Genomic DNA, 26,192 nt, shown 5'->3' with positions numbered 1-26,192 from the left:
GGTGTATTGGTATAGTCCTCACGAAACCCCTGGTGTTGCTGCAGGGTACTGTAGGGGTCCATGGTGGGTGGGGTCAGTGGGCACTGAAATATTCTTTCTTTATGATGGATGCCCCAAATAAAAAATGTATACAAAATAGTGATAAACAGTCCATAAGTAAACAATCATGTGTTGAAGGTTCTGAGCAGCAATCTTCAACCTCTGTAACACCTGTACCTCATTTTCGTGTACTACATTCTTTTTCAGACAAACCTTTTAAGGCCAATGTCTCCCTTTTTTTATTCAGAAGGGAATAGAGGGACTTGCTGGCTCTCCTAAATCAGTCAAAAAGCTTCACACTGGCAACATATTGGTGGAAACATCCACTCCTAAACACAGTGAACTCTTCTTGCACATGAAGATTGGGGATATGCCCATTGAGGTTACACCCCATGCTACTTTGAATCTGTCATGAGGAGTTATTGTTGAGAGGATTTGAAGAACATTCCCAAGTCTGAGATCCTTGCTGGTTTCTCCACCGAAGAGGTTTCTGTAGTGAGGCGTATCTCCACTTGCAAAGATGAAATTATGATTTGAAGAACATTCCCAAGTCTGAGATCCTTGCTGGTTTCTCCACCGAAGAGGTTTCTGTAGTGAGGTATCTCCACTTGCAAAGATGAAATTATGATTTGAAGAACATTCCCAAGTCTGAGATCCTTGCTGGTTTCTCCACCGAAGAGGTTTCTGTAGTGAGGCGTATCTCCACTTGCAAAGATGAAATTATGATTTGAAGAACATTCCCAAGTCTGAGATCCTTGCTGGTTTCTCCACCGAAGAGGTTTCTGTAGTGAGGCTTATCTCCACTTGCAAAGATGAAATTATGATTTGAAGAACATTCCCAAGTCTGAGATCCTTGCTGGTTTCTCCACGAAGAGGTTTCTGTAGTGAGGTATCTCCACTTGCAAAGATGAAGTTATGATTTGAAGAACATTCCCAAGTCTGAGATCCTTGCTGGTTTCTCCACCGAAGAGGTTTCTGTAGTGAGGCGTATCTCCACTTGCAAAGATGAAGTTATGATTTGAAGAACATTCCCAAGTCTGAGATCCTTGCTGGTTTCTCCATCAAGAGGTTTCTGTAGTGAGGTATCTCCACTTGCAAAGATGAAGTTATGATTTGAAGAACATTCCCAAGTCTGAGATCCTTGCTGGTTTCTCCACCAAGAGGTTTCTGTAGTGAGGCTGATCTCCACTTGCAAAGATGAAGTTATGATACCAAGAACATTCCCAAGTCTGAGATCCTTGCTGGTTTCTCCACCGAAGAGGTTTCTGTAGTGAGGCGTATCTCCACTTGCAAAGATGAAGTTATGATTTGAAGAACATTCCCAAGTCTGAGATCCTTGCTGGTTTCTCCACCGAAGAGGTTTCTGTAGTGAGGCGTATCTCCACTTGCAAAGATGAAGTTATGATACCGAAGAACATTCCCAAGTCTGAGATCCTTGCTGGTTTCTCCACCGAAGAGGTTTCTGTAGTGAGGCGTATCTCCATTTGCAAAGATGAAGTTATGATACCGACCAATGTTCCAATTGTGACATTGTTTACATCACACATCCATCAACACAGGTTGTAAGGTACAGTCATATATTCTGAACCCTCTTGGATGTTTCCAGTGTCAGCAGTTTGGTCACTTGAAGACATCATGTCATGGTTCCTCGATGTGTGCTTGTTGTGGTGGCAAGGACCACGATGCCTCTGAGTGTGAAACAGATCCTCATTGTGTTAATTGCAATGGCTCTCACCCATCCTACTTTTGTTCTTGCCCTAAATAGTTGGAAGAAAAAAGAGGTACAGCATTTGACAATGATTCAAAACATCACTTACCCCGAGGCTTAAGTTATTGTCCACCACTTCACCATGGACCACCTGATTCAATCAGAGAAGGCTTATGATGCTACATAGAGGTATGGTATTTTGCAAGATCTCCATTTACATGGGTTATGTGGACATTTACCCATTTTTATTAAAAAAATTTTTAATGGACAGAAGATTCCAAGTTCATGTGGATTTGTTACTTTTCTGTTCTTTTCTACAGGAACTTGGAATTTCTCAGGGTTGTGGTTTGAGTGTCACACTTTTAAGTTATAAAGATTAATGCCATCACTGAACAAATCCCTCTCACTTTTGCAACCAGGCTCTATGTCGACGACTTTCTCAATCTCAACTCGTGCCAGTCGTCGGCCATGAGGTATATTGAGTTAAGCTACAGACTGCCCTCAATTATTTACTGAAGTGGACCACAGCAAATGGCTTTAACTTCTCTCTCTAAAACCGTTTGCATGCACTTTTGTCACCAACGGGGTATTCATCCTGATCCTGAACTCCATATTGGTGAAGTTGTGTTGCCTGTGGTCCCCGAGACCAAGTTCTTGGGGCTTATCTTTTGACCGTAAGCTGACCTTTATATCACACATCAAGCAGCTACGGGTCAAATGTACAAGAGCACTGAACATCCTCTGTGTCCTCTCTTCCACCACTTGGGGAGCAGATCACTGTTCTATGCTAAAGATGTATCGTGCTTTTATTTGTTCGAAACTCGACTATGGATCACTGGTCTATGACTCTGCCAGACCCTCGACCTTAAAGATGCTGGACCCCATTCATCATCAAGGACTTTGACCCTGCACTGGGGCTTTCTGTACCTCCCCAGTTCAGAGCTTATATGTAGAGTTTCATGAACCTTCTTTGCACCTCTCCCACTTGCAACGGTCTTTACTATATGCTTCGAAACTTCGTTCCTTACGAAAGCGTCCCACCTGGGGTTGTGTTTTCCTTCCTCGATGGGCCATACTTTTTGAGAACAGACATTCTGCCATTGCTCCTTTTGGCCTTTGTATCCAGGTGCAGTTGGATGAATTGGGTCTGTCCTTGGATAACATTGCTGTATCCACTGACCAGCTCATCCCACCATGGCTTCTTACAGTCCCCAAATGTGGCCTATCTTTAAGTCATCTGAGAAAAGCAGACACCCCCAATTGGAAATGCTGTCTGTTATTTGCTGAATATCTTTCAAACCATCCTTCCATTCCTATTTATACAGAAGGTTCGAAACCAGGTAACTGTGTGGTCATGGTTTGGTGGTTGCACGCAGAATCCCCTCTACAGCTTTTGTGTTCCTGTTCACCATTTCTCTTGCCCTGGATCACATATAAGCTAAGCAGTATTCAAACTGCACTATTTATACTGACTTGCTTAGTTCTCTACTGGACCTGGAATCGCTTCACGTTGGTTCACACCCTGTTCTTGCTGATATTCAAAACCAACTGGCCCATTTCTCTTTATCTACTTCTATTCAGTTTTTCTGGATGCCAGGCCACATTGGCATTTGCGGGAATGAGCTCGCTGACACCATGGCTAAAATCTATCTGCTCTGGCACTATTGGTGCTGTGCCTGTTCCATACATGGACTATGGTCCTGTATTCAAGGCTTGGCTCTGTGCCAGCTGGCAGTCAACTTGGAGTGAGCAACATGAAAACAAACTTTTCCAAATAAAACCCTATATTGAACTTTGGCAGTCTTGCTTCCATAAGGATCGAAAGGAGGAAGTTGTTCTAACTAGACTACACATTGGTCACAGTTTTGCAACTCATTGTTTTCTTTTATCTGGAACTGATACACCAGTGTGTAGTTTGTGTAACACTCAAATCACTGTAAGCCACATTTTACTGTCTTACTGTCGTTATGACTCTCAACAACAGCACTATTTTAAACATGTTCTGTCCCAGGGTTTGTCTGTACCATTAGACAGTGCTATTAGTGACAGTGACACTGTCCACATTACAAATGTTTTTAAGTTTTGTAAAGGTCATTGACTTTTGATGCTATATAAGTTTTTAATTCATAAGTTTGTTTTAAACATGATTTATTTTTACAAATTAAAGTAAAATTAGTTTGATATGACATTAAAAACTGTCCATAACATTAAATAACCAGGATAGGAAAGACCAACTTCATATCAAACTAATTTTTAATGCTGCTGTTTCAACTTTCCTATTAGTCATCCTGACAAGTTATAATTAAAATTATACTAGAGAAAGTCTTAAAACTTTTATTACTTTCTCTCTTACTGCTGCAAACTAGATTTAATTCAAAATTTAAACTGCTTTCTTATTTTTGTACTGGTTGTTTGGCACAGATAGTCTAGTTGCTTTGCACCATAAAACTGCAACCAGCTAAACAGTATTTACTCAGGAAAGTTATTATCTTTTGCAAATACAAGCAGCAGGCTGAGAAAATATTTAAGATAAGCTATAACAGTTCTAGATGGAGAGAATGTTGTTATTATATTGTATGTTGTTATTATATTGTATGTTGTTATTATATTGTATGTTGTTATTATATTGTATGTTGTTATTATATTGTCCTTCATTGTAAGTAAAAATACTAGGTTTTAGAAAATGCCTGCACAATACATCCAAACAAACCTCATGTTCTGGTTAAAATTCATGAAACAGTGTTTTGAGAATGCATTAATATACTAGAACATGCAATACTACTAAACTAAGAAATAACACAAACATTATAATTATGGTTTTTTGTTGTTGTCCAAGATGTGTTTTTAGTGGTAAAATGCTGGATCTCTACACATGAAGTCTGTTTAAAGCTTGAATGTGTTTGACACTATCACACTACTCAAGTTTAATGTACTAATTATGATAAAAAACACTGAGATGCACATTTGTAAATCTGGCCAATTTTAATTTGAAAAATATAGAACATCACGATGACAGTTTCTCTACATCCAAACATATTTACTCAATCCATTCCTTGTAAGAAAACTAAGGAATCCATATTACTGATATGAATATTTTATTTTCCTAAAAGTTGTCTTTGTGCATGGTGCTGTTGTATTGTTTTTTAAAGGTTTCTTGGGTAATCTGATTACCAATAACATGGTATAAACACTTTCTCTCAGACTGTATGGAAACTATGACAACTCACAAAAACATTAAGGTATAGAGTGCTAGATGCTTTTAAGAAATATTTTAATACATGTAACATTTATTTAAAACGTAAATTCAGTCATTAACAGTATAGGATAGTTTAAAATGCAGGATATATATATATATGTATACATAACAAACCTTTTAATAATTGACACCCGTAAGCCCTAACTGCTTTTACCCTCTTTCTAGTTCTTTAAAGAAAAGTTTAGATGAAAATTCACATGTACAAACTTTATAGCAGATATTTATTAACAGTCAGTGATTGCAATTTTTATATATATTTTTAAGAAACAAAGCACACTTTTGGAACCTATTGGACAAATCTGAAAATGGCCAATTGTTTGTTTATGTGAAAACCCCTTTAGCATTTCACAAATTTTCTATTAGTTTTGCACCAGGATCATATTTATGTAATTGGTACATTTCAAGCTCGTGTGTATACCAGACAGACTCTGCAATGCTTCCTATATAATAGCAAGGCACTGTTTAAGCATGCATTTGTTAACACCATGGGCAGGAACGACAAGTTTCCACCACACTAGTACAACTACCACAAGGCATTAGATCACAAGAGACCTGCAGTTTAAAAGTAGCTCTAACTAAGAATCGTGTGAATTCTGTACGATAACCAACCTCTCTAATGTTTCCTCAGGCTTTAAGTACCTAACCATCAGTTCTACAATGAAAGAAAGATGAGGGATATGTCCCTTCAAACTAATTATTATATCTTAAGCTTTGAACAATTTTCTTCACAACATTAGTCATATCCTTCACCCACAAACATGCACACAAAACACTTATCAAAAGTAATTTTTTTGTACCCATATTCGTTTACTTTTAGCATTTTATCACAATGGAATCTTCTCAAGTCAAACAATAAATACCTTGTGTACAATATTTCTATATGTATCCTGTGGACTACTCTCGATACTAAATACTCTGTGCATCTACTGCAGATAAGGTGTTGAGGAACCCAAGGTCAAGATGGGATACAGCTTGATAACATTAATATAACTTACTCTCCATGTATCATAAAATATCAAACCTAGTCAATAAACCAATCTAGAAGCAACAAATCAGCTACAAGGTTAACTTGCTTCAAACCAAAAAAGTTTATGTGAAAAGTCTTTAGGTGCTATTTGGCATGTGTAATTTTACTTACTGGTCTACAGGTTTCAAACTCCAAGATGAGCCAATACTATGCCACATGTTAATTTAAGATTTTTGTAAAAGTAATGAAACCTATTCAAGATGTCATTTACCTATATTTTAACCTGAATCAGATATACGTATACAAGTTGTTATATCATAGGAGTTTGGAAAGTCTTTAAAAACAATAATTCATGAATCTATGGGTACAGAACAGTAGTGTTGGAACAAATATGCTGATGATATAAAAATGCTCGACTCTTGCAATATGCTGACATCTGACTATACAAGTGAGTTTCAAAACAAAAACTATACAGAAATATTTTCAGTGAAAAAACTTTAAAACAATTATAAATGATATAACCACAAATACATAATAATATTTTATCACATTCCAAAGCAAGCCAATCAAATTACAGAAATGAATGCTTTTCACTCAGTGGCTGCTATAAACCATGAGGGTTAACATAACTTTTTATATCGCTCCTGTTGTAAAACCAAAACAGTAGTTCTCAGGACCTGTTTAATATAGTGGTGGTCCATGGTTGTTTACTATATAGAATAACTAATCTTATTCATAAGACTGCAGCAAGTTACATAAAAACAAAACCCAAACACGATTTAAGATAGTTAAAGTTTTGTTTTCTTCAGTTTTGATTGGATGTCTCATCCTGGAACAAAGAGTTGTGTCAGTAATTTGACGATGACAGTGGTAACCTTGTAAAATAAACAACACGTCAGAAGAGAGTCAGTATTAGAATAATACTGGCAGGGCATTCTACATGTTATTATATACCACATACTTTTTTTAGGTCACCGGTAACAAAGCATCGTAGCTCAAATATTCTGTGGTAATATTAGTCCTCCACTCCATTATGTGTTGGTGAGAGTTTACCATCTATTCTTGTGCGTTGCCTTCAAACTGTGGTTCTTTTGGAAAGGACCAGCAGGGATAGGTTTAGAACTTTGAGCTTTGTCAAAAGACAAAATCACAACCTTTAAAACAACATACAGTTGGTTCTGTTGATAAACTTGCAGCAGATGTTTGCACCTTTTCTCTTGTACATCTCCTTATTGCCACCCTCGGAGAGCAGTTCAGTGATGTTAGTGGAAAATTGAAGCACCAGTACTGGAAGCTGGCCAGCTGCTTTGTAAAGGTACATGACCTAAAATTAGTAAATGTCAAACACAGGAAACAAAAATGAAACAATGTTGAAACAAAGAAAAACAATGTTTTTAATATACAAGGAATGATTGGAAGGTAGTAAAGCTAATTATTCCATAACGTCCCAGATCTCGGCCAAGAATGGAGGTAACTTTTTATTTTGAACTTTGAGTGAAAAGCACATTTCAGAATTCATGTTACCCAGAGTTCGAAGTTCAGTAAGGACAGACAAGAGCTTGGCAAAGTAGTTTTTCCCAGGAGGACGGTAATTATCCACGTATGCCCTAAGAGCATCAATATAAAATTCCTGTATCTTTTCAACCTTCTGGGGTTCGACTAAGTAAGGCCGTTCTGCAAAGGAGAAACAGCAATTAATAAAAAAATTCACTATTTCATAGCGAGATGATTTTCAACACAACTGTAAGAAAGCACAAGTTCAGTAGCTCAGTGTTTAAAGTCCTCAGGATTTTGGGATTAGCCATGGGAATTGGGGGTTAAACATCTTTCTAAACTATTTATACATAAAGTTGCTAACAAATCCATGTGATAACACGAGTCGTCAATGAAGTTTAACTACAACTATCTATATTGCAATTTATACTCTGCTGGGATCCTCTGCGTATTTTATGTAGAAAACAAGTAATTATTTACACTTAATGTTTTGACAGCAAAAAATCTAAAATTACTCGCAAATTTGAACCCTCACCGATATTTTAAAAGATCGGTTACAAAATAAGTAAATTTGTTTTCATTCTATAGTAAATTAATTACTGCTAGACAAAGATGGTTGTATTAACGTGTCATATTATGAACTTGCATATACTCAGGAAATTGACTTATACTAACTTAGTTTTCTAGAGTAAACTGTATGGATTATCGTTTTCCTTTGTGTTTGTGAGTGCCCCTAGTAGTTTCTATCTCTTTTAATATTTATAAAGTTAATTTATGCTTGTTGGAAAGAAACTGCATTATATAGTGACCAGCTTGTTTTTTTTTGTTTTTTTTCAGTTTTATCCAAAGTGTTTTTATGAAACAAAAACTGTTTGTACCAAAAGTTCTATAATACAGTTTAATTAATGAATAATTAAACAAAATGCATAGCCTCTTATTAGCAATGACACTGGTTAGAATTCTTACCCGAGAAGATGACAATGGCTGTAAGCAGGGCATACTCTGCATTGGTGACCTTAGAGAGACACATCTTCCGACAGAAACTGAAGAGAGCATCAGCCGAGTCTCCCACACTAGCACTTCTGTAGTTTTCTCGTGTATATGGCTGGTTGTTAGCAAATACAATCGAGTCAGTTTTTCCGTCGTACTTACGTGCTGTTCTCAGCATCATCACCTCACTGGAACATGCCTACAATGAAATAACTTTTATTAAATGTTTTACTTACAATGAAATAAAACAAAAACACAATTGCTTTAACGTTTTGGGTACAAGTTTTAATAGTTACAGAATGAAAAACTAAAGTTATTTGTTGTTAACACAGTTTTGGGTTATGAGTGAGGAATGAAATTCATGTACACTCATTTATAAATGTCAAGAACACTTCATTTGTTTTCTAATAAATGGAGCATAATAAAAGTATTAGTGTATTAACTTGGACCAAAGTACTTTAGACTAAAATGTAACACAACATTGGTAATTCCTTGCTCTTTTATTTCTTTATACTCTTACATTTATGTCCTATAGTGATTCTCAACTCAACTGTATTACTGACTGGAAAAATATAATTGAAATTAACAAAAGTATTCTTCGTGATGACGAAAAATCCACTTTTTTAAGTAAAAACGTATCTCAACAGCTGGTTTGGGTATTAAAACGTTTATTAAAATATAGTAGATAAGAAGGTCTAAAGGTTGTTCTGTACTTTATTTTAATAAAAGTTCTAATACCCATACCAGCAGACTTGAGTTACAAAAATATGCTTTATCTAATTAAGAATCTCAATTTAAATGCAACAGAATCTTTGTGTTTGTAATATATCATTCATACCTTTAAAAGGGTGATTTGATCTTCACGCAACAAGGAATCAAACCAAGGAACTCTTTTCGAGAATTCTACAATAAGTTGTACAGTGAGAATTGTAATCTCTGTAATATGTTGGAACCTTCGAAGGTTGTCTTCATCACTGTCACCTGTGGGAAAAGTCTATCATGGGGAAGGGGGGGAGTCAGAAAAAAAAGATTTATTAAAAGTGTTATTTTTACATATTTTATGTAAAATTAACAAACAAATCTGCTGGCTGATGTAACTTTTGCATTAATATTAAGCCTACTTTGGCTACACTCTTCATTTTTTTTTTTTTTCAAGTACATAAAATTAAACAAAGCTCTGGCATAATTTTCTCTGGTGTTACATCATGGAACTTACTGTGCTGTTTATGACCTGCCAACTTCTATATTCTATAGTACAAAACTACAAATTTTCTGTATAATAGTTAGGATAGTTCTAGTAGGCACATTAAAAGGAGTTCAGTTTCACAGTGTCAAAATATTTACAGAGAAATAATTGTAATCGTGGTTATATCAACTGAGTGTAATGTAGTTTAGTAAAAATAAAATATATTAAATATTTACTCTGAATTATTACTGCTTTCGACGAGTAAAATTCTATTTTTATTCGTATACGTATATTAGGCCATTAAACAGTATATTTCACTAGTTCATCATTTATCTAATTTGCTATTCTAGCAAAAAACAAAAATTCTGATAATCTATTTAACTTTTATAATTACTTACAGAAATCTTTTTTAAATCTTCTTCAGATGGGGACTCGAATTCTTCTTGGAATAAAACTAGCTTATTGATTACTTCCTCTTGGGAAGGTTCTAAGGGTTTAACTGACATAAGTCGTTCGTCCTTTTCACACGCACTGTCTCTCGTAGTGCTATTAGGCTTATCTTTCTGCACTTTCTTCGATTCTCGTTTGATGGCACACTGATATTCTGGCACTACGCCTGATTTAGTAGTCAATACATTCAGATTAAAATTTAAAAAAATACATATAATTGTATGTTTAGTAAAAATTCGTAATGACAGAGAGACATTTCACGTTTTGATTTAAGCAACCTTTGATATTTAACTATATGTTCACTAGTTAGTGGTGCCATCTATATCGATTATGAAAATTAAGTCTTTTATGCTTTAAAAGACAAAAATTATATTAACAGTAAATAAATGAAAAACAAAGCAAAAAAATACGTATAAATGTCATCTCGTAGAGTGTGACACTCAGGTGTAAAATAGATTAGCCTTTGTGATTTTTTTCTTGGACATGAGTTGCGAAAATAATAAATTAACAGGTACAATCTATATTACCTCACTTTGATCTTACCCTAACAGCTCTATTGTTTCAGGCCCGGCATGGCCAAGCGTGTTAAGGCGTGCGACTCGTAATCTGAGGGTCGCGGGTTCGCATCCCCTTCACGCCAAAACATGCTCGCCCTTTCAGCCGTGGGGGCGTTATAATGTGACGGTCAATCCCACTATTCGTTCGTAAAAGAGTAGCCCAAGAGTTGGTGGTAGGTGGTGATGACTAGCTGCCTTCCCTCTAGTCTTACACTGCTAAATTCGGGAGGGACGGCTAGCACAGATAGCCCTCGAGTGGTTTTGTGCGAAATTGAAAACACACACACTCTATTGTTTCATTTCGTTTGTTTTGAATTTCGCGCAAAGCTACGCGAGGTTCTACCTGCGCTAGCCGTCCCTAATTTAGTAGTGTAACACTACAGAGGGAAGGCAGCTAGTCATTATCATCTACTGCTAACTGTTGGATTACTCTTTTACCAAAGAATAGTTGGATTAACCGTCACTTTTTAACGCCCCACAGCTGAAAGGGACGGGCATGTTTGATGTGACGGGGATTCGAACTCGCGACTCTCTGATTACGAGTCGAGTGCCTTAACCACTTGGTCATGCTGGACCTCAGGCTCTGTTCAATTGATGTTATCATATTACGTATTCGTTCTATCGCCAAAGCATCGAATATATAATCAACTCTCTATCGAGTTTGATACATGCTCCAAAATCATAAAGAAAATCTTAAACAGCGAGATATAGAATTCAACTCAATTATCACAAGTGAATTTAAGTTTTAAAATTTTTTCTAGCTTTGTTGTACTGTTAAAATAATTGTTATTGTCTTTTAAAGCATAAAATACTTAGTTTGTATAATCGGTATAGATGGCACTACTAACTTGCGATCATATAATTTAATATCAAAGATCGCTCAACTCAAAACGTGAAATCTGTCTGTAGTTACGTTATCTGCTCTACAAAATGTATTCAGACACGTTACTCGTTAGGTAAATTAAATACAATGAAATCAATATAACATTAATCCATATAAATTGACTAACATTTGATGAAACTTTATTTATCTACTTACATTCTGGTCGCATTCCAACATTGAGGCACTTTTTTAATCTACACTCTTGACATTTCCGTCTCATATACATGTCAATCTCACAGTTGTTACCGTATTTACATTGGTAAACGGCATTTCTCGTAATACTACGTCTGAAAAATCCTGACAAGAAAAAAAGATGTACATTTTTCATACAGAAATTTATTTTGCAAGTAAAACTAACCTGACCATCTCACTTATTAGGGATAAATTTCTAGTAGCAGTCTTGAGAGAGATATTATTAATTTAGCCTAACTCATGAGTTACAATGGAGAAGGTGTCATGGTATTCCCTGAGCAAGTTAAGTAACTGTTGGCACTTGTCAGATGTAAGACCACATTCTGGTCATATTAGTAGGATATTACTGTTGTGAATTGGTATGTTTTCATTATGTAAAATTTCATGTCCAATTACCTAGATCTTTCCTCACACGTGATTACTTCTGATGTTCTTCAATGTACAGCCTAACATCTTACATCCAAACTGGACTCTAATATTTGTCGTTTGTTTTAATTACGAACTTAATGATGACATCAAGTGAAAACAATAAAATCGCTAGAAGAAAAACTTTGAGATCATCCATGTGAATATTCACCATGTCAAAAGTCCTAGTCCTAGTGTTAAACATTTACTAGTCGATATAAATATACGTTTTCTCAAATTAGAAGCCCTAGTTTTGGAGCTGTCACTAGTTTACGATTGACGATCTACAGGGAGGAAGCTAGTCATCAACACTGACAACTTTGGGATATACTCTTCCACTAACAAAAAGTGGGTTTACTCATTATAATTCTCCTCTGGCTGAAAGAGCGAGCGTGTTCGGTAACAGGATTCAAACCTGCCACTCAGGTTGAGTTTAACAAAAGTGGGGATAGCGGAATCGTGATAAAGACTGAGAGTCGAGTACCCTAATCACCAAGCCATGCCAGGTCCATTTTGGAGATAAACGCAAAGAAACTTTTGAGGCATTAAGAAGAACAATGAAAAAGATAAAATCACACTAGCCACTAAAAAAAGAAATAAAAGTACTACATTGGGATCCTTACTCACCACATTGGGAATATTATTTACCACATTGAGATCCTTACTCACCACATTGGGAATCTTACTCACCACATTGGGATCCTTACTCACCACATTGGGATCCTTACTAGGCGAGTTGTTAAAATCAAACTGACTCAATATAAGAAATAATTATAGCTGCAATACCATAATGGCTCATTCTCCAGCGTAAGATAAGAAACACTCAATGCCATAACAACAAAGTAGACTTCTGACTCAAGCTAGAAGAATAGTTAAAATCATTATACACCAAATGGATTTTAATCCTATCTATACCAAATAATCACAGCTACATTACTTTAACAAAAGAGCTAACCCTGCTGTAACTGATAATAATATACTTTTAAACAACTCAGTCAACTACAGTTGTTCACAGGTTTTTAATTTATTGTTCTGAGAAAATTATGAGGGAATTACAATGTGATTTATAAATTCATATTTTTATTACACTAAATTACAAGGATAACCTATATAACCTGTATACAACAAGGATAACCCATATAACCTGTATATATATTGTAATTAATGGCCCTTTAAGCTTTACATTTTATTATGCATAATAAATTAACTTAATATTTTCATTAGCGAACTTTAAACACTTCTTCAAATTAAATAATATAAATGATTGTTAATATAGTTTTCTGTAACGTTGTCCAAACCTTAGGTCACTTTACCCAACATGAATCCACATCATGTGCTACATGAAAGCGAAGAACGTAGTGAACTAATACCGTGATTCTATTGTTTACAGATATTTTACTGTTGAAGCCACAACTAACAAACAAGAAATCTTAAAAGCAATGTAACATGGTCCATAATTGTTTATTAAAAGATTTAAACGAACTACATAGAGAAAAGCTACTTTATTCAAATTCTAGCATTTTAAAATATTTTTGTAGCAAGTTAAATGACCATGTATAAAGTTGAATTCATGTAATGTATCCGAAATATGCATTCCATCCCCTAAATAAGTTAATCATAAAGTAATATAGCAAATATCACGACTTTTACAATCATACTTCTTTTATTTTATAACTTAAATATATTCGTGTTTATTCTAGACATATAATAACTTTTATCATTTAATTTTGTTTTCAGAGTGGAATCTTTTTTCTTTTGTAGATAGGATAAACAACGATGTTTTCTATTTTCTGTTTGCTTTTAAGCGAGAAGACACACAATGGTTTATCTGTGTTATACCAATCATGATTATCGAAACTTATTAATTTTTAGCGTTAAAAGTCCTTAGACTTACTGCTGAGCCACTAAAATTCGTGACGACTGAGTAGTTAAACCAGAACAATGGGTTCTTTCTTTCTAGCCTGTGTTTAAATAAGTGTTACTATACCTTTACACCCTTCACAGGTAAGGGCATTGTAATGGTATCCTGAGGCCCGGTCTCCACACACCAAACATAGTTCCTCTTGTAGGCGAGGGACAGGTCCTTTGGTCTTTCTTCTCGTATCCGCGTGTTTGTCAATAATGCAACCATTAAGCCCACTAGTTGGAGGACTCAACTCTTCTTTCCCTAATTAAAAAAATCAAATTAAAGGTACTTGAACAAATTTTTAATTAACACTTTGGAAAATTAAAAAGTATAACGGTACAAAATTAAAAACTGAAATGTTGTGGTACGTGAATAATAATAAAATACATTGTTAAATATATTCGTTAATTAAAAAACTCCTGTTTTGAAATGGAAGTGTTCTTTTAGTTTAATAAAGTGCATTTTGTTTGTGTTTTTCTTCTACATTTTTTAATGTTTCAAATAAATATTTTGTGATTTTTAAAAAGAGAAAAATAAAATTTGTAACCGAGAAAAAGGAGTGACACCTTCAAAGAACTGTGGATATTTCACGTAACTTAAAACTTTTGCTATTAGGCTTAATAACTGTGATTTGACGTTTGACCTGAAATTTGGAAATCTTCATTGTATTAATAGGTAAATGTGTTAAAATATATCTGAAATCCGTAATGGACCTATTAATATATATTTATCCACAATCAAACGTGATTCTAATCACAGTTACGTCAAAAAGTGTTTCTGCTGCAAGTAACGAATAAGAAAATTGTCAATACGATTCGAAGAATTACACAACCTATTTCTCGTGGTATCAGGTAAGCCTCTTAATGTTTAGCATGGTTGTAATATTAATCAATGACACTTTATAATATTATGATACATCCAAAGACATAAAACAAGGTAACATCCACGATACTTTGAGATCATGTAAACTTCCATGTCAGCTAAAGAAAAGAAAAAAGTAAACCATAAATGAAAATACGAATCTTTATTTTTCTCACACTTAATAAAGTCCACAAAATGATCAATTTTGTATTGTAGTTTCGAGCTATTCGACATTTGTATATTAAACTAAATATGGAAATATTACACCACAAAAGATGTACGTATGTGCAACGTATAAATAGAGGGCCCTGTTATTATTGGAGAGTGGCAGTTTATTACATCACTGGGATATTTAGAAAGATCATTAAAAGACAAACTTTATTCCACGGCTTTCTTATAAAAATAATAAAGTGGACCTATTGCTGCACTAACATGGGTAAAGTAACCCCTCCTTCAGTTACCATTCCATGTAAAATAATTTGTTCCAGCACCCTTTGGTTCTATTGCTCAGACCTTTTAGTCTAATACTGCTTTCAATTATTAACAATCTGATTAAATTGTACTCGTCTTGAACAATCAAGGGGCTTTTTACAGTTGTCCCAGACAAGTACAAATTTTAAACAGGTTAGTAAACATGGAGACAGCATTGTCAACGAACGAATGAAATTCGGTGGTTTTTTACATTATGTGTATGTTTGTGTTATTGGACAGAATACTTTACTGTTAAGCCCTAACGACTTATTAAATTTGTCTTAATGTTTTTTCCTTCAGAAGACAGCACGAAGTGTAAAGATGTAGTAAATACATTTTATTATGTATTACTTACACATACCATCCATAAGTAATAAATATGCCAATGGAAAACAAAACGTTACAGTTCACACTTTTAAACCATGCCAGCAATGTCAATGAGATGTGGGGGGAGAGAGGGCCATTTTTTTTTCAGTACGTGGGGAATTGGAAAAGGAATGAAGTTATTATTCACCTTGTTTCTTCTGTCTCTCAGACAGTTTTAATGAAATGGTTTAAAAGTGTGAACTGTGACATTTTGTTTTACATATGTATATATGTATATTTTTGAAATATCACCATATTTTAACCTCTGAAATAACTCTCATTACAGTATGGAATTTAACTGTAGTTCAAATGTAATTTCTTTTTAACAACTGAAAATGTTCACCCATGTGTACATGTTATCTTTCCTTAAACTTTGCCCGGCATGGCTAGGTGGTTAGGTCGCTAGACTCGTAATCTGTAGGTCTCGGGTTCGAATCCCAGTCACACCAAACATGCTCGCCCTCTCAGCGTTATAATGTGATGATCAATCCCGCTATTATTTGGTAAAAGTGTAGCCCAAGAGTTGGCGGTGAGTGGTGATGGCTAGCTGCCTTCCTTTAGTCTTAAATCTGCTAAATTAGGGAGGGCTAGTGTAGATAGCCCTCATATAGCTTTGTGCGAAACTCAAACAAACTTTTCTCAAACCATTGAACCAGGATTTTCCCTCACGTTTCCTCTACACTACTTCCAATACTTCTCGTTATGTATTATCTTCTGTGTATTCTGTACGTTTTGTATTTCCATAATTACGTGCTGTGCATGTGAAACTCGCATTTCAAATATTGAATACATGAAAAGTCAGGCATGCTTCTAAACGGTTAAAGAAATTATTCAAAGTACAGTTAATCCCATTATGTATGTTTATCATTACTGTTATCACAAACCATGGAATGAGGTATTTCCTTTAAAATGGTCATAAATATATTTCACCGATAATAATTGTCTTCACAAAATCAGTGGGTCCTGTATGTGGTTATACTTCGAATTCTCTTTAAGCTTACAATGCTTAGAGGGGTCCGGCATGGCCAAGCGTGTTAAGGCGTTCGACTCGTATTCCGAGGGTCGCGGGTTCGAATCCCGGTCGCACCAAACATGCTCGCCCTCCCAGCCGTGGGGACGTTATAATGTAACAGTCAATCCCACTACTCGTTGGTAAAAGAGTAGCCCAAGAGTTGGCGGTGGGTGGTGATGACTAGCTGCATTCCCTCTAGTATCACATTGCTATATTCGGGACGACTAGCGCAGATAGCCCTCTAGTAGCTTTGCGCGAAATTCATAAAACAAACAAACAAACAAAACAATGCTTAGAGTAACAAATTCCATTTCCATTTATGGTAAGTTAATCAGAAGTAGAAGAAACTAAAAATACGTTACACTTGACCTAAATTTCAATTCAATATTTCTGTTAATTATCAATCATAAAAATATATTTTAAAGTCGGTTTTATGGGGTCAGTGGAATGGTCTCTTTGTTGGAATTCTGGGTCAGTGTGTAAAAACAATAATGGTATGTTTAGTATAGTTGAGGACAAACATGTATATATACTCTTGGATTGGCATGTTCTGGTGGTTAGGGTGGTCGACTCGTAATTCACGGATTCCAATTTTTATCATTGAATATGTTCGCCCTTGAAGCCATGGGGTCGTTGAATTAAAGGTAAATCTCGTTGTTTGTTGATAAAAGAGTGGTACAAAAGTTGGTGGTGACTAGTTGGCTTCCCTCTGGTCTATCACTACTAAATTAGGGAAGGCTTTACGTGATATTAAAACTAAACTACAGTTTATGGTGCAAGTGTAACACACGTCCACAAACATCAAACTTAGCACAAACTATGTGTAACACACGTCCACAAGTAGGTCAAACTTAACACAAACTATGGTTAACAGAAAGTCTACATTCTAGATAATTTCGTACCTTTATATTTTCGTCAAAACATGAACTCAATATTCAAATCACTGAACCAGCTCTAAACAGTTTAAACGCTATCATATTTCTCATAAAGTGTCACAGGCTCGCTCTCCCCACCGTTCCACGATAGTCTTAATTAATTGTTTTGTTCAAAAGGCGTGTTGGGAAAAGTTTACGAAAAGTAAGGGTACGTTATGTTAAGATTATGTTTTCTCAAAGAACTTCTACGACAGTAGTTCAAGCCTACAGCTAATATTTTCCTTGAGCAGGTACACAATATTATTTATGTGTCATTAGCAGATGTCCGTTGAAATAAATCAGTGGTAATTTTCCTAAAACGTGATGAATGAGTATAGAACGTGTGTGGACTCAACCCTTTGGATTAGAGCGTATATAGAACACCAGTTTAGTGGGCAGTTTATAACATCTTTCTTGTAACATTTCATGTGTTAGTTCAATAAGGAAAATCGTGTGAAGGAAACTAAGTGCAATGCATTGTTGAAAATCTGTTGTCGGTTTTTTCACTGGATGTCACAGTTCCTTGTCATTTGATTAAGCGCAAGAAAAGACCGCTACGAAGTAAGAGCTTTTTGATAGTTAACGTTTATTATGAAATGCCAAAGGATATTCAACATGGTACAATAAAATCATACGTGTATACAGTGCCCACATGAAAAAAAAAAAAAAGATGTTGCTTCAGTAGGATCCCCGAAAGTCCTCTGTTTTGAAAGTAAGTAAAACCAAAATTAAAAATAACAAATATCTTTATTTCTTGCTTTTCAAGTTCATATGCCATGCTGTGTTGTAGCCTACAGAATGGCACTGGTATGTGCACGTTTTACTGACGTCACGGCAGTACAAATTGCAACATTAAGTATCCATTGTGCAACGTCATTTTAGAGTCCACTGACTGACTGACAACACACTACATTATTGGGTGTGAATGGTTGAAACAAATTATCACCACCTTTTGGGGACATAAAACCGAACAACAACAAATGTATACCGAGATAAATTCCTTTTTTTTTCGATACTTCTACCTTTGAAATGTTTCTTTCAATCAACCGACGAAGAAAGTCCAGTTTCTTCGTGAAATTGTTTCACAAAAAACAACAAAAACAGTTTTGTTTTTAATGAGTTTTATTTATCAGATGGTCCAGCACATAAGAGGACTAATGAATTAATAAGAAATTTTAGAAATCGCAAACAAATTATTATATTTTGTAATATACTATTGAAAAAGACGCGTTTACAGACATTTGATCATATATATATATAACAGTAAAACAAAATGTGAAACCGCAAATTTGCCTGTATCTCCACTTGGACTCAATGAACCATCATTTTGGTGAAAATCCATCCAAAGGAGACTAAATAGTGATAAAAACGTTCATAATTTTAAAATGGAATATTGAAACTTTGTATGTTTCCTCGCTTGTACCTAATGAACCAAGTAGTTACATGGACATGCAAGAGAGTATTATTATATGCATATAGATATATATACATGATAATTATATAGATATATATACATGTTAATTCTATCGACACTATAAGTCATAAGTTATTGAATGTCATTCTTTGTAACTAATGTAAACCTCCCAAGTTGGCCGAAACTCTTAATATATTAACAGTGATGGTTCCCAACAGTGTATTTGAATGTTTAAAATAAATATACAATAAGGTTGTATTTAATGGGCTATACTGACTGGCAGGTTGCTTTAAATATACAGCTTTTAAGTGAATACTAATAAGTGATTGACTAAAATCATTCGCATTTAACTACTTAACTCGTTAGATAATTCACCCAAACCTTACACGTTTTTGCATAGACATGGCTCATATTGCGTTTTTCAATCTCCTGGCTGGGGTAAGTTCGAGGATTAAAACCAGCTTTCCAATGAAACAACCGACTTGGATACTACATAGACTGTAATATGTACTTGTACAGTTAACAAATGAAGCCAAAATATGCTTTGAATGTTTTTCCATGTACAATCCATTTTTTATTACTTTTGTGTCTATCCTAATGATCACAAGATTATATAAAGTAAAACTAGTTCACAGAAAAATCATATGAAAAAAACAACCTAATTATCCGTTTATCAGTTAACCACGCTATATCTGTGTCACGCTACAAGATATTAACAGGAAATTGGGTATCCAGTTTAAGCAGTTAAAAAGAAAAAAAAGGAAACCACAATTTTTTTTTTTATGAACCGCTGACCCATCGAGAATTTTCCTGCTGTCCTGGGGCCCACAGACAAGATAAGGTTCATATCCAGTGATTGAACTCTAATATAAATATTGAATACGAGCAAACTTAGAATATATAGCGAACGTAAGAGTCTATTCACACTGACCGTGAACAAAAGTTAACCTGAAATGAATGTATTATACAAGAACAAACACAGGATTCATGGATTATAAATCCCCCACCCCTATCTCTCTATCTTTTTCATAGGGGGGGGGAAGAGATTTATAATCGGGATAACGTACAATATTATATTGATAACACTATGTAACACAAATTTTGTTCCTGGATAGTATGTGTTATTTCTTAATTACTTATGTTGTAAAAGTACAGAAAATGGTCATTATTCCCTTCAAACTTTGCTTTTGTGACCTGAATAATGAAATTTAGAAATTAACCTATTTTCTGTGTAAAAACGGGCAAATTTACACATTTTCATTTACATAAGGTCTGAATAAAACAACATATGAATCAAGATTTACATGTATTTATACTAAAGTTATATAAAAGTGTTTAGAAGTGAGTAGTTTTTCGAGATTTGCGACTGTAATGTAAATCACTTTCACGTATCAGCCCCCAAATATAATCTCCCATCATGTTTTCGTTATACGCTCCCAGGTGACAAAAGCAAAGTTTGAAGAGAAAAATAGGTCTTTTTCATTTACTTTAGACATGAGCAATTGGGAAATAACACTTTCTGTCCAGGAACATGAAAAATAATAAATTTTCTTACATAGTGTAATAGATACAATTCCAACTATTAAAGGTCTCTTTTCTGTCAATCAGATTTAACATTTCGTAACATATCGGTATTAAAATATTGTATTAAAATACAAATTTATTATTTAAAAAAGGCCAAAAGACCATTTAAAAATAACAACGTTCTTGTTACATAAAACTTGCTATCTTCTCTATATCACATTACTTATCTAAATATGGTATTCTCTTATTAGCTTTAGTTTGGTGGTTATCTCTCTCACTATAACATCTTCTGTCTCAGTGGTGTTTTTTTTCTTTCTTGTAGAATATCTAAATGTCTTCTTTATTTACCATTTTCTGAGTTTAAATGCTGTTTTATTGCACAATCTTTTGTTGAGTTGAATGAATTTTCTTTTGGTAAGCCTGTAAATGTTTTCCTTATAATTATATTATCTTGTGCCTGAATTCAATGAATGTTTCTCTCATTGGGTCTCTGATTTAATTGTTCTATTTATGTCATCTTGTGCCTGAATTCAATGAATGTTTCTCTCATTAGGCCTCTGATTTAATTGTTTTCTTTATACGATCTTGTGTCTGAATCCAGTGTATTTTTCTCTCATTAGACCTCTAGTTTAAATGTTTTCCTTATATGATCTAACGCCTAAGGTCTTTATGGTTTCAGTTTAATGATGTATTTCTCCGTGCTATTTTCCAATAGCATGGAGCGTTATGTGGTTTATTTATCATGAAACATTATATGAATGACACAAAAGTTGGAATAATTTAAACAAAGAGCAAACCAAGTTTGCATTCTATTATAAAAACCTGTGGATACAGAGTTGTTTCAAGGCCACAGTTAAAGTAATACCATGTACCAATATATAAAACTAGAAAACATATACAAATTGTCAATGTGAAGGAAACTAAGTGCAATGCATTGTTGAAAATCTGTTGTCGGTTTTTTCACTGGATGTCACAGTTCCTTGTCATTTGATTAAGCGCAAGAAAAGACCGCTACGAAGTAAGAGCTTTTTGATAGTTAACGTTTATTATGAAATGCCAAAGGATATTCAACATGGTACAATAAAATCATACGTGTATACAGTGCCCACATGAAAAAAAAAAAAAGATGTTGCTTCAGTAGGATCCCGAAAGTCCTCTGTTTCGAAAGTAAGTAAAACCAAAATTAAAAATAACAAATATCTTTATTTCTTGCTTTTCAAGTTCATATGCCATGCTGTGTTGTAGCCTACAGAATGGCACTGGTATGTGCACGTTTTACTGACGTCACGGCAGTACAAATTGCAACATTAAGTATCCATTGTGCAACGTCATTTTAGAGTCTACTGACTGACTGACAACACACTACATTATTGGGTGTGAATGGTTGAAACAAATTATCACCACCTTTTTGGGACATAAAACCGAACAACAACAAATGTATACCGAGATAAATTCCTTTTTTTTTCGATACTTCTACCTTTGAAATGTTTCTTTCAATCAACCGACGAAGAAAGTCCAGTTTCTTCGTGAAATGTTTCACAAAAACAACAACAAAACAGTTTGTTTTTAATGAGTTTTATTTATCAGACGGTCCAGCACATAAGAGGACTAATGAATTAATAAGAAATTTTAGAAATCGCAAACAAATTATTATATTTTGTAATATACTATTGAAAAAGACGCGTTTACAGACATTTGATCATATATATATATATATAACAGTAAAACAAAATATGAAACCGCAAATTTGCCTGTATCTCCACTTGGACTCAATGAACCATCATTTTGGTGAAAATCCATCCAAAGGAGACTAAATAGTGATAAAAACGTTCATAATTTTAAAATGGAATATTGAAACTTTGTATGTTTCCTCGCTTGTACCTAATGAACCAAGTAGTTACACGGACATGCAAGAGAGTATTATTATATGCATATAGATATATATACATGTTAATTATATAGATATATATACATGTTAATTCTATCGACACTATAAGTCATAAGTTATTGAATGTCATTCTTTGTAACTAATGTAAATCTCCCAAGTTGGCCGAAACTCTTAATATATTAACAGTGATGGTTCCCAACAGTGTATTTGAATGTTTAAAATAAATATACAATAAGGTTGTATTTAATGGGCTATACTGACTGGCAGGTTGCTTTAAATATACAGCTTTTAAGTGAATACTAATAAGTGATTGACTAAAATCATTCGCATTTAACTACTTAACTCGTTAAATAATTCACCCAAACCCACGTTTTGTATAGACATGGCTCATATTGCGTTTTTCAATCTCCTGGCTGGGGTAAGTTCGAGGATTAAAACCAGCTTTCCAATGAAACAACCGACTTGGATACTACATAGACTGTAATATGTACTTGTACAGTTAACAAATGAAGCCAAAATATGCTTTGAATGTTTTTCCATGTACAATCCATTTTTTATTACTTTTGTGTCTATCCTAATGATCACAAGATTATATAAAGTAAAACTAGTTCACAGAAAAATCATATGAAAAAAACAACCTAATTATCCGTTTATCAGTTAACCACGCTATATCTGTGTCACGCTACAAGATATTAACAGGAAATGGGTATCCAGTTTAAGCAGTTAAAAAAGAAAAAAAAGGAAACCACAATTTTTTTTTTATGAACCGCTGACCCATCGAAATTTTCCTGCTGTCCTGGGGCCCACAGACAAGATAAGGTTCATATCCAGTGATTGAACTCTAATATAAATATTGAATACGAGCAAACTTAGAATATATAGCGAACGTAAGAGTCTATTCACTGACCGTGAACAAAGTTAACCTGAAATGAATGTATTATACAAGAACAAACACAGGATTCATGGATTATAAATCCCCACCCCTATCTCTCTCTCTATCTTTTTTTTTTCATAGGGGGGAGATTTATAATCGGGATAACGTACAATATTATATTGATAACACTATGTAACACAAATTTTGTTCCTGGATAGTATGTGTTATTTCTTAATTACTTATGTTGTAAAAGTACAGAAAATGGTCATTATTCCCTTCAAACTTTGCTTTTGTGACCTGAATAATGAAATTTAGAAATTAACCTATTTTCTGTGTAAAAACGGGCAAATTTATACATTTTCATTTACATAAGGTCTGAATAAAACAACATATGAATCAAGATTTACATGTATTTATACTAAAGTTATATAAAATGTTTAGAAGTGAGTAGTTTTCGAGATTTGCGACTGTAATGTAAATCACTTTCACGTATCAGCCCCAAATATAATCTCCCATCATGTTTTCGTTATACGCTCCCAGGTGACAAAAGCAAAGTTTGAAGAGGAAAATAGGTCTTTTCCATTTACTTTAGACATGAGCAATTGGGAAATAACACTTTCTGTCCAGGAACAAGAAAAAGTAAAATTTTCTTACATAGTGTAATAGATACAATTCCAACTATTAAGGTCCCTTTTCTGTCAATCAGATTTAACATTTCGTAACATATCGGTATTAAAATGTTGTATTAAAATACAAATTTATTATTTAAAAAAAAAAAAAGACCATTTAAAAATAAGAACGTTCTTGTTACATAAAACTTGCTATCTTCTCTATATCACATTACTTATCTAAATATGGTATTCTCTTATTAGCTTTAGTTTGGTGGTTATCTCTCTCACTATAACATCTTCTGTCTCAGTGGTGTTTTTTTTTCTTTCTTGTAGAATATCTAAATGTCTTCTTTATTTACCATTTTCTGAGTTTAAATGCTGTTTTATGCACAATCTTTTGTTGAGTTGAATGAATTTTCTTTTGGTAAGCCTGTAAATGTTTTCCTTATAATTATATTATCTTGTGCCTGAATTCAATGAATGTTTCTCATTGGGTCTCTGATTTAATTGTTCTATTTATGTCATCTTGTGCCTGAATTCAATGAATGTTTCTCTCATTAGGCCTCTGATTTAATTGTTTTCTTTATACGATCTTGTGTCTGAATCCAGTGTATTTTTCTCTCATTAGACCTCTAGTTTAAATGTTTTCCTTATATGATCTAACGCCTAAGGTCTTTATGGTTTCAGTTTAATGATGTATTTCTCCGTGCTATTTTGTAGCATGGAGCGTTATGTATTTTATTTATCATGAAACATTATATGAATGACACAAAGTTGGAATAATTTAAACAATTGAGCAAACCAAGTTTGCATTCTATTATAAAACCTGTGGATACAGAGTTGTTTCAAGGCCACAGTTAAAGTAATACCATGTACCAATATATAAAACTAGAAAACATATACAAATTGTCAATGTCAAAACCATTTGATACGATGAAGTCAACCTTAACAAACTGCCAAGCACCAGGTTGCTATGTGCATGGTTAATATGAGAGTCAAGGCCGGACAAATAAAACAACGTTTCGAACGGCCGTCAGCTTCTATATTGCAGAGTTAGGTTTGCGAAACAGGCTTTTGAACTATAACTTTGTATCCGACTAAAATTGTATATAATAAACGAACCAGAAAGAGCCCCTCTGGGTTAAGTACCCCTTCGGTGAGGATATCTACATTCTGCCAAACTATTTAAATAGCTATGGTTAATGGTTATTCTAAACACCTGTCCCGGATGTTCAAGTATCGTCCACATGAGCAGGTGTATTGATATTTGTGAACGGATTGGCGTGTTTTGACGTCATCTCATAACGGCTTGGAATTTATTAACTTTTTTGTTTTTTTTACGTAAAAGCCCTTTTGGGTTAATTTAACTTAGATATGTTTCGATATATATTATTTTAAAGTCGTAAATTCAACAGTATGCACTAAAACAAACGATGCAGATTGTAATAATACATATCTTAATTATATTAAAATGTCACACACACAATATATATATATATATATAGATTATTTAAACTAAACTTCCTTAGAGATTAATACATCAGTGGCACGACGACATGTCTGTGGACTTGTAATACTAGAACTCGAGTTTCGATACCCGTACTTGGAAGAACTCAAATAGCTCATCTCATAGTTGTGTACTTAACTGAATGACAGAATCATATTTTTAATCGCACACTACAAATTACGTGTTTTCATCGTTTCTCAGAAAGATTTCATATATTAAAATGTTAGCAGCTGTACTGCGTATTCTTAACAAACCTACTAAAACCTATGTGTCACTAATTTTGAACTATCCATCACAAAGAAGACGGTCAGTGTGTATCATTCTGTGACACTCATAATACATCTACAGCTTTAAATAGAAGTGTGGGATACATCTTGTGGTACAACACGGATATGGACCTGGTTTACCGGCTCTGCCACAGGAGCTTGTACATGTAACCAGTTGATAAAATTGTGAATTTGTTTTCAATTGGGAGCTTAAAACAAAGCGTTTGTCATATAATAAACTTCTGACGGTCCAGTTTTTGTAGATATTAATATTTTATGCTATGTAGCTTAAACTGCTGTACTTTATGGATTATAGACAGCAACAATTCTTACTAATTAAAAAATAATATTTCAAAATAGAAACGTTCATATCTAATTCGGTCGTTCTACCAGTCAGTTCATAAAACATAGAAACGCCACCTACATGGAATAGTGGTCATTCTGTCTGATT

General features: G+C 34.2%; 1 protein-coding gene across 1 annotated transcript; it reads right to left on the bottom strand.

Annotated features, from left to right (window-relative positions):
• Positions 1-4,710: 4,710 nt before the first annotated feature.
• On the bottom strand, positions 4,711-14,298 carry LOC143234607 (ecdysone receptor-like; the record flags this gene model as incomplete). Its single annotated transcript, XM_076472076.1, has 6 exons — positions 4,711-7,644; positions 8,431-8,653; positions 9,293-9,448; positions 10,039-10,256; positions 11,687-11,827; positions 14,115-14,298. Coding segments are annotated over 6 exons (1,164 nt in total), but the record flags the coding sequence as incomplete, so codon positions are not given.
• Between the last annotated feature and the right edge of the window lie 11,894 nt (positions 14,299-26,192).

Source organism: Tachypleus tridentatus, chromosome 12 (assembly GCF_004210375.1).
Source record: "Tachypleus tridentatus isolate NWPU-2018 chromosome 12, ASM421037v1, whole genome shotgun sequence".
In the NCBI taxonomy this organism is placed as follows: Eukaryota; Metazoa; Arthropoda; class Merostomata; order Xiphosura; family Limulidae; genus Tachypleus; species Tachypleus tridentatus.
Note: the sequence above shows the minus strand (reverse complement) of the source record. Positions and strands in the feature narration are given on the sequence as shown.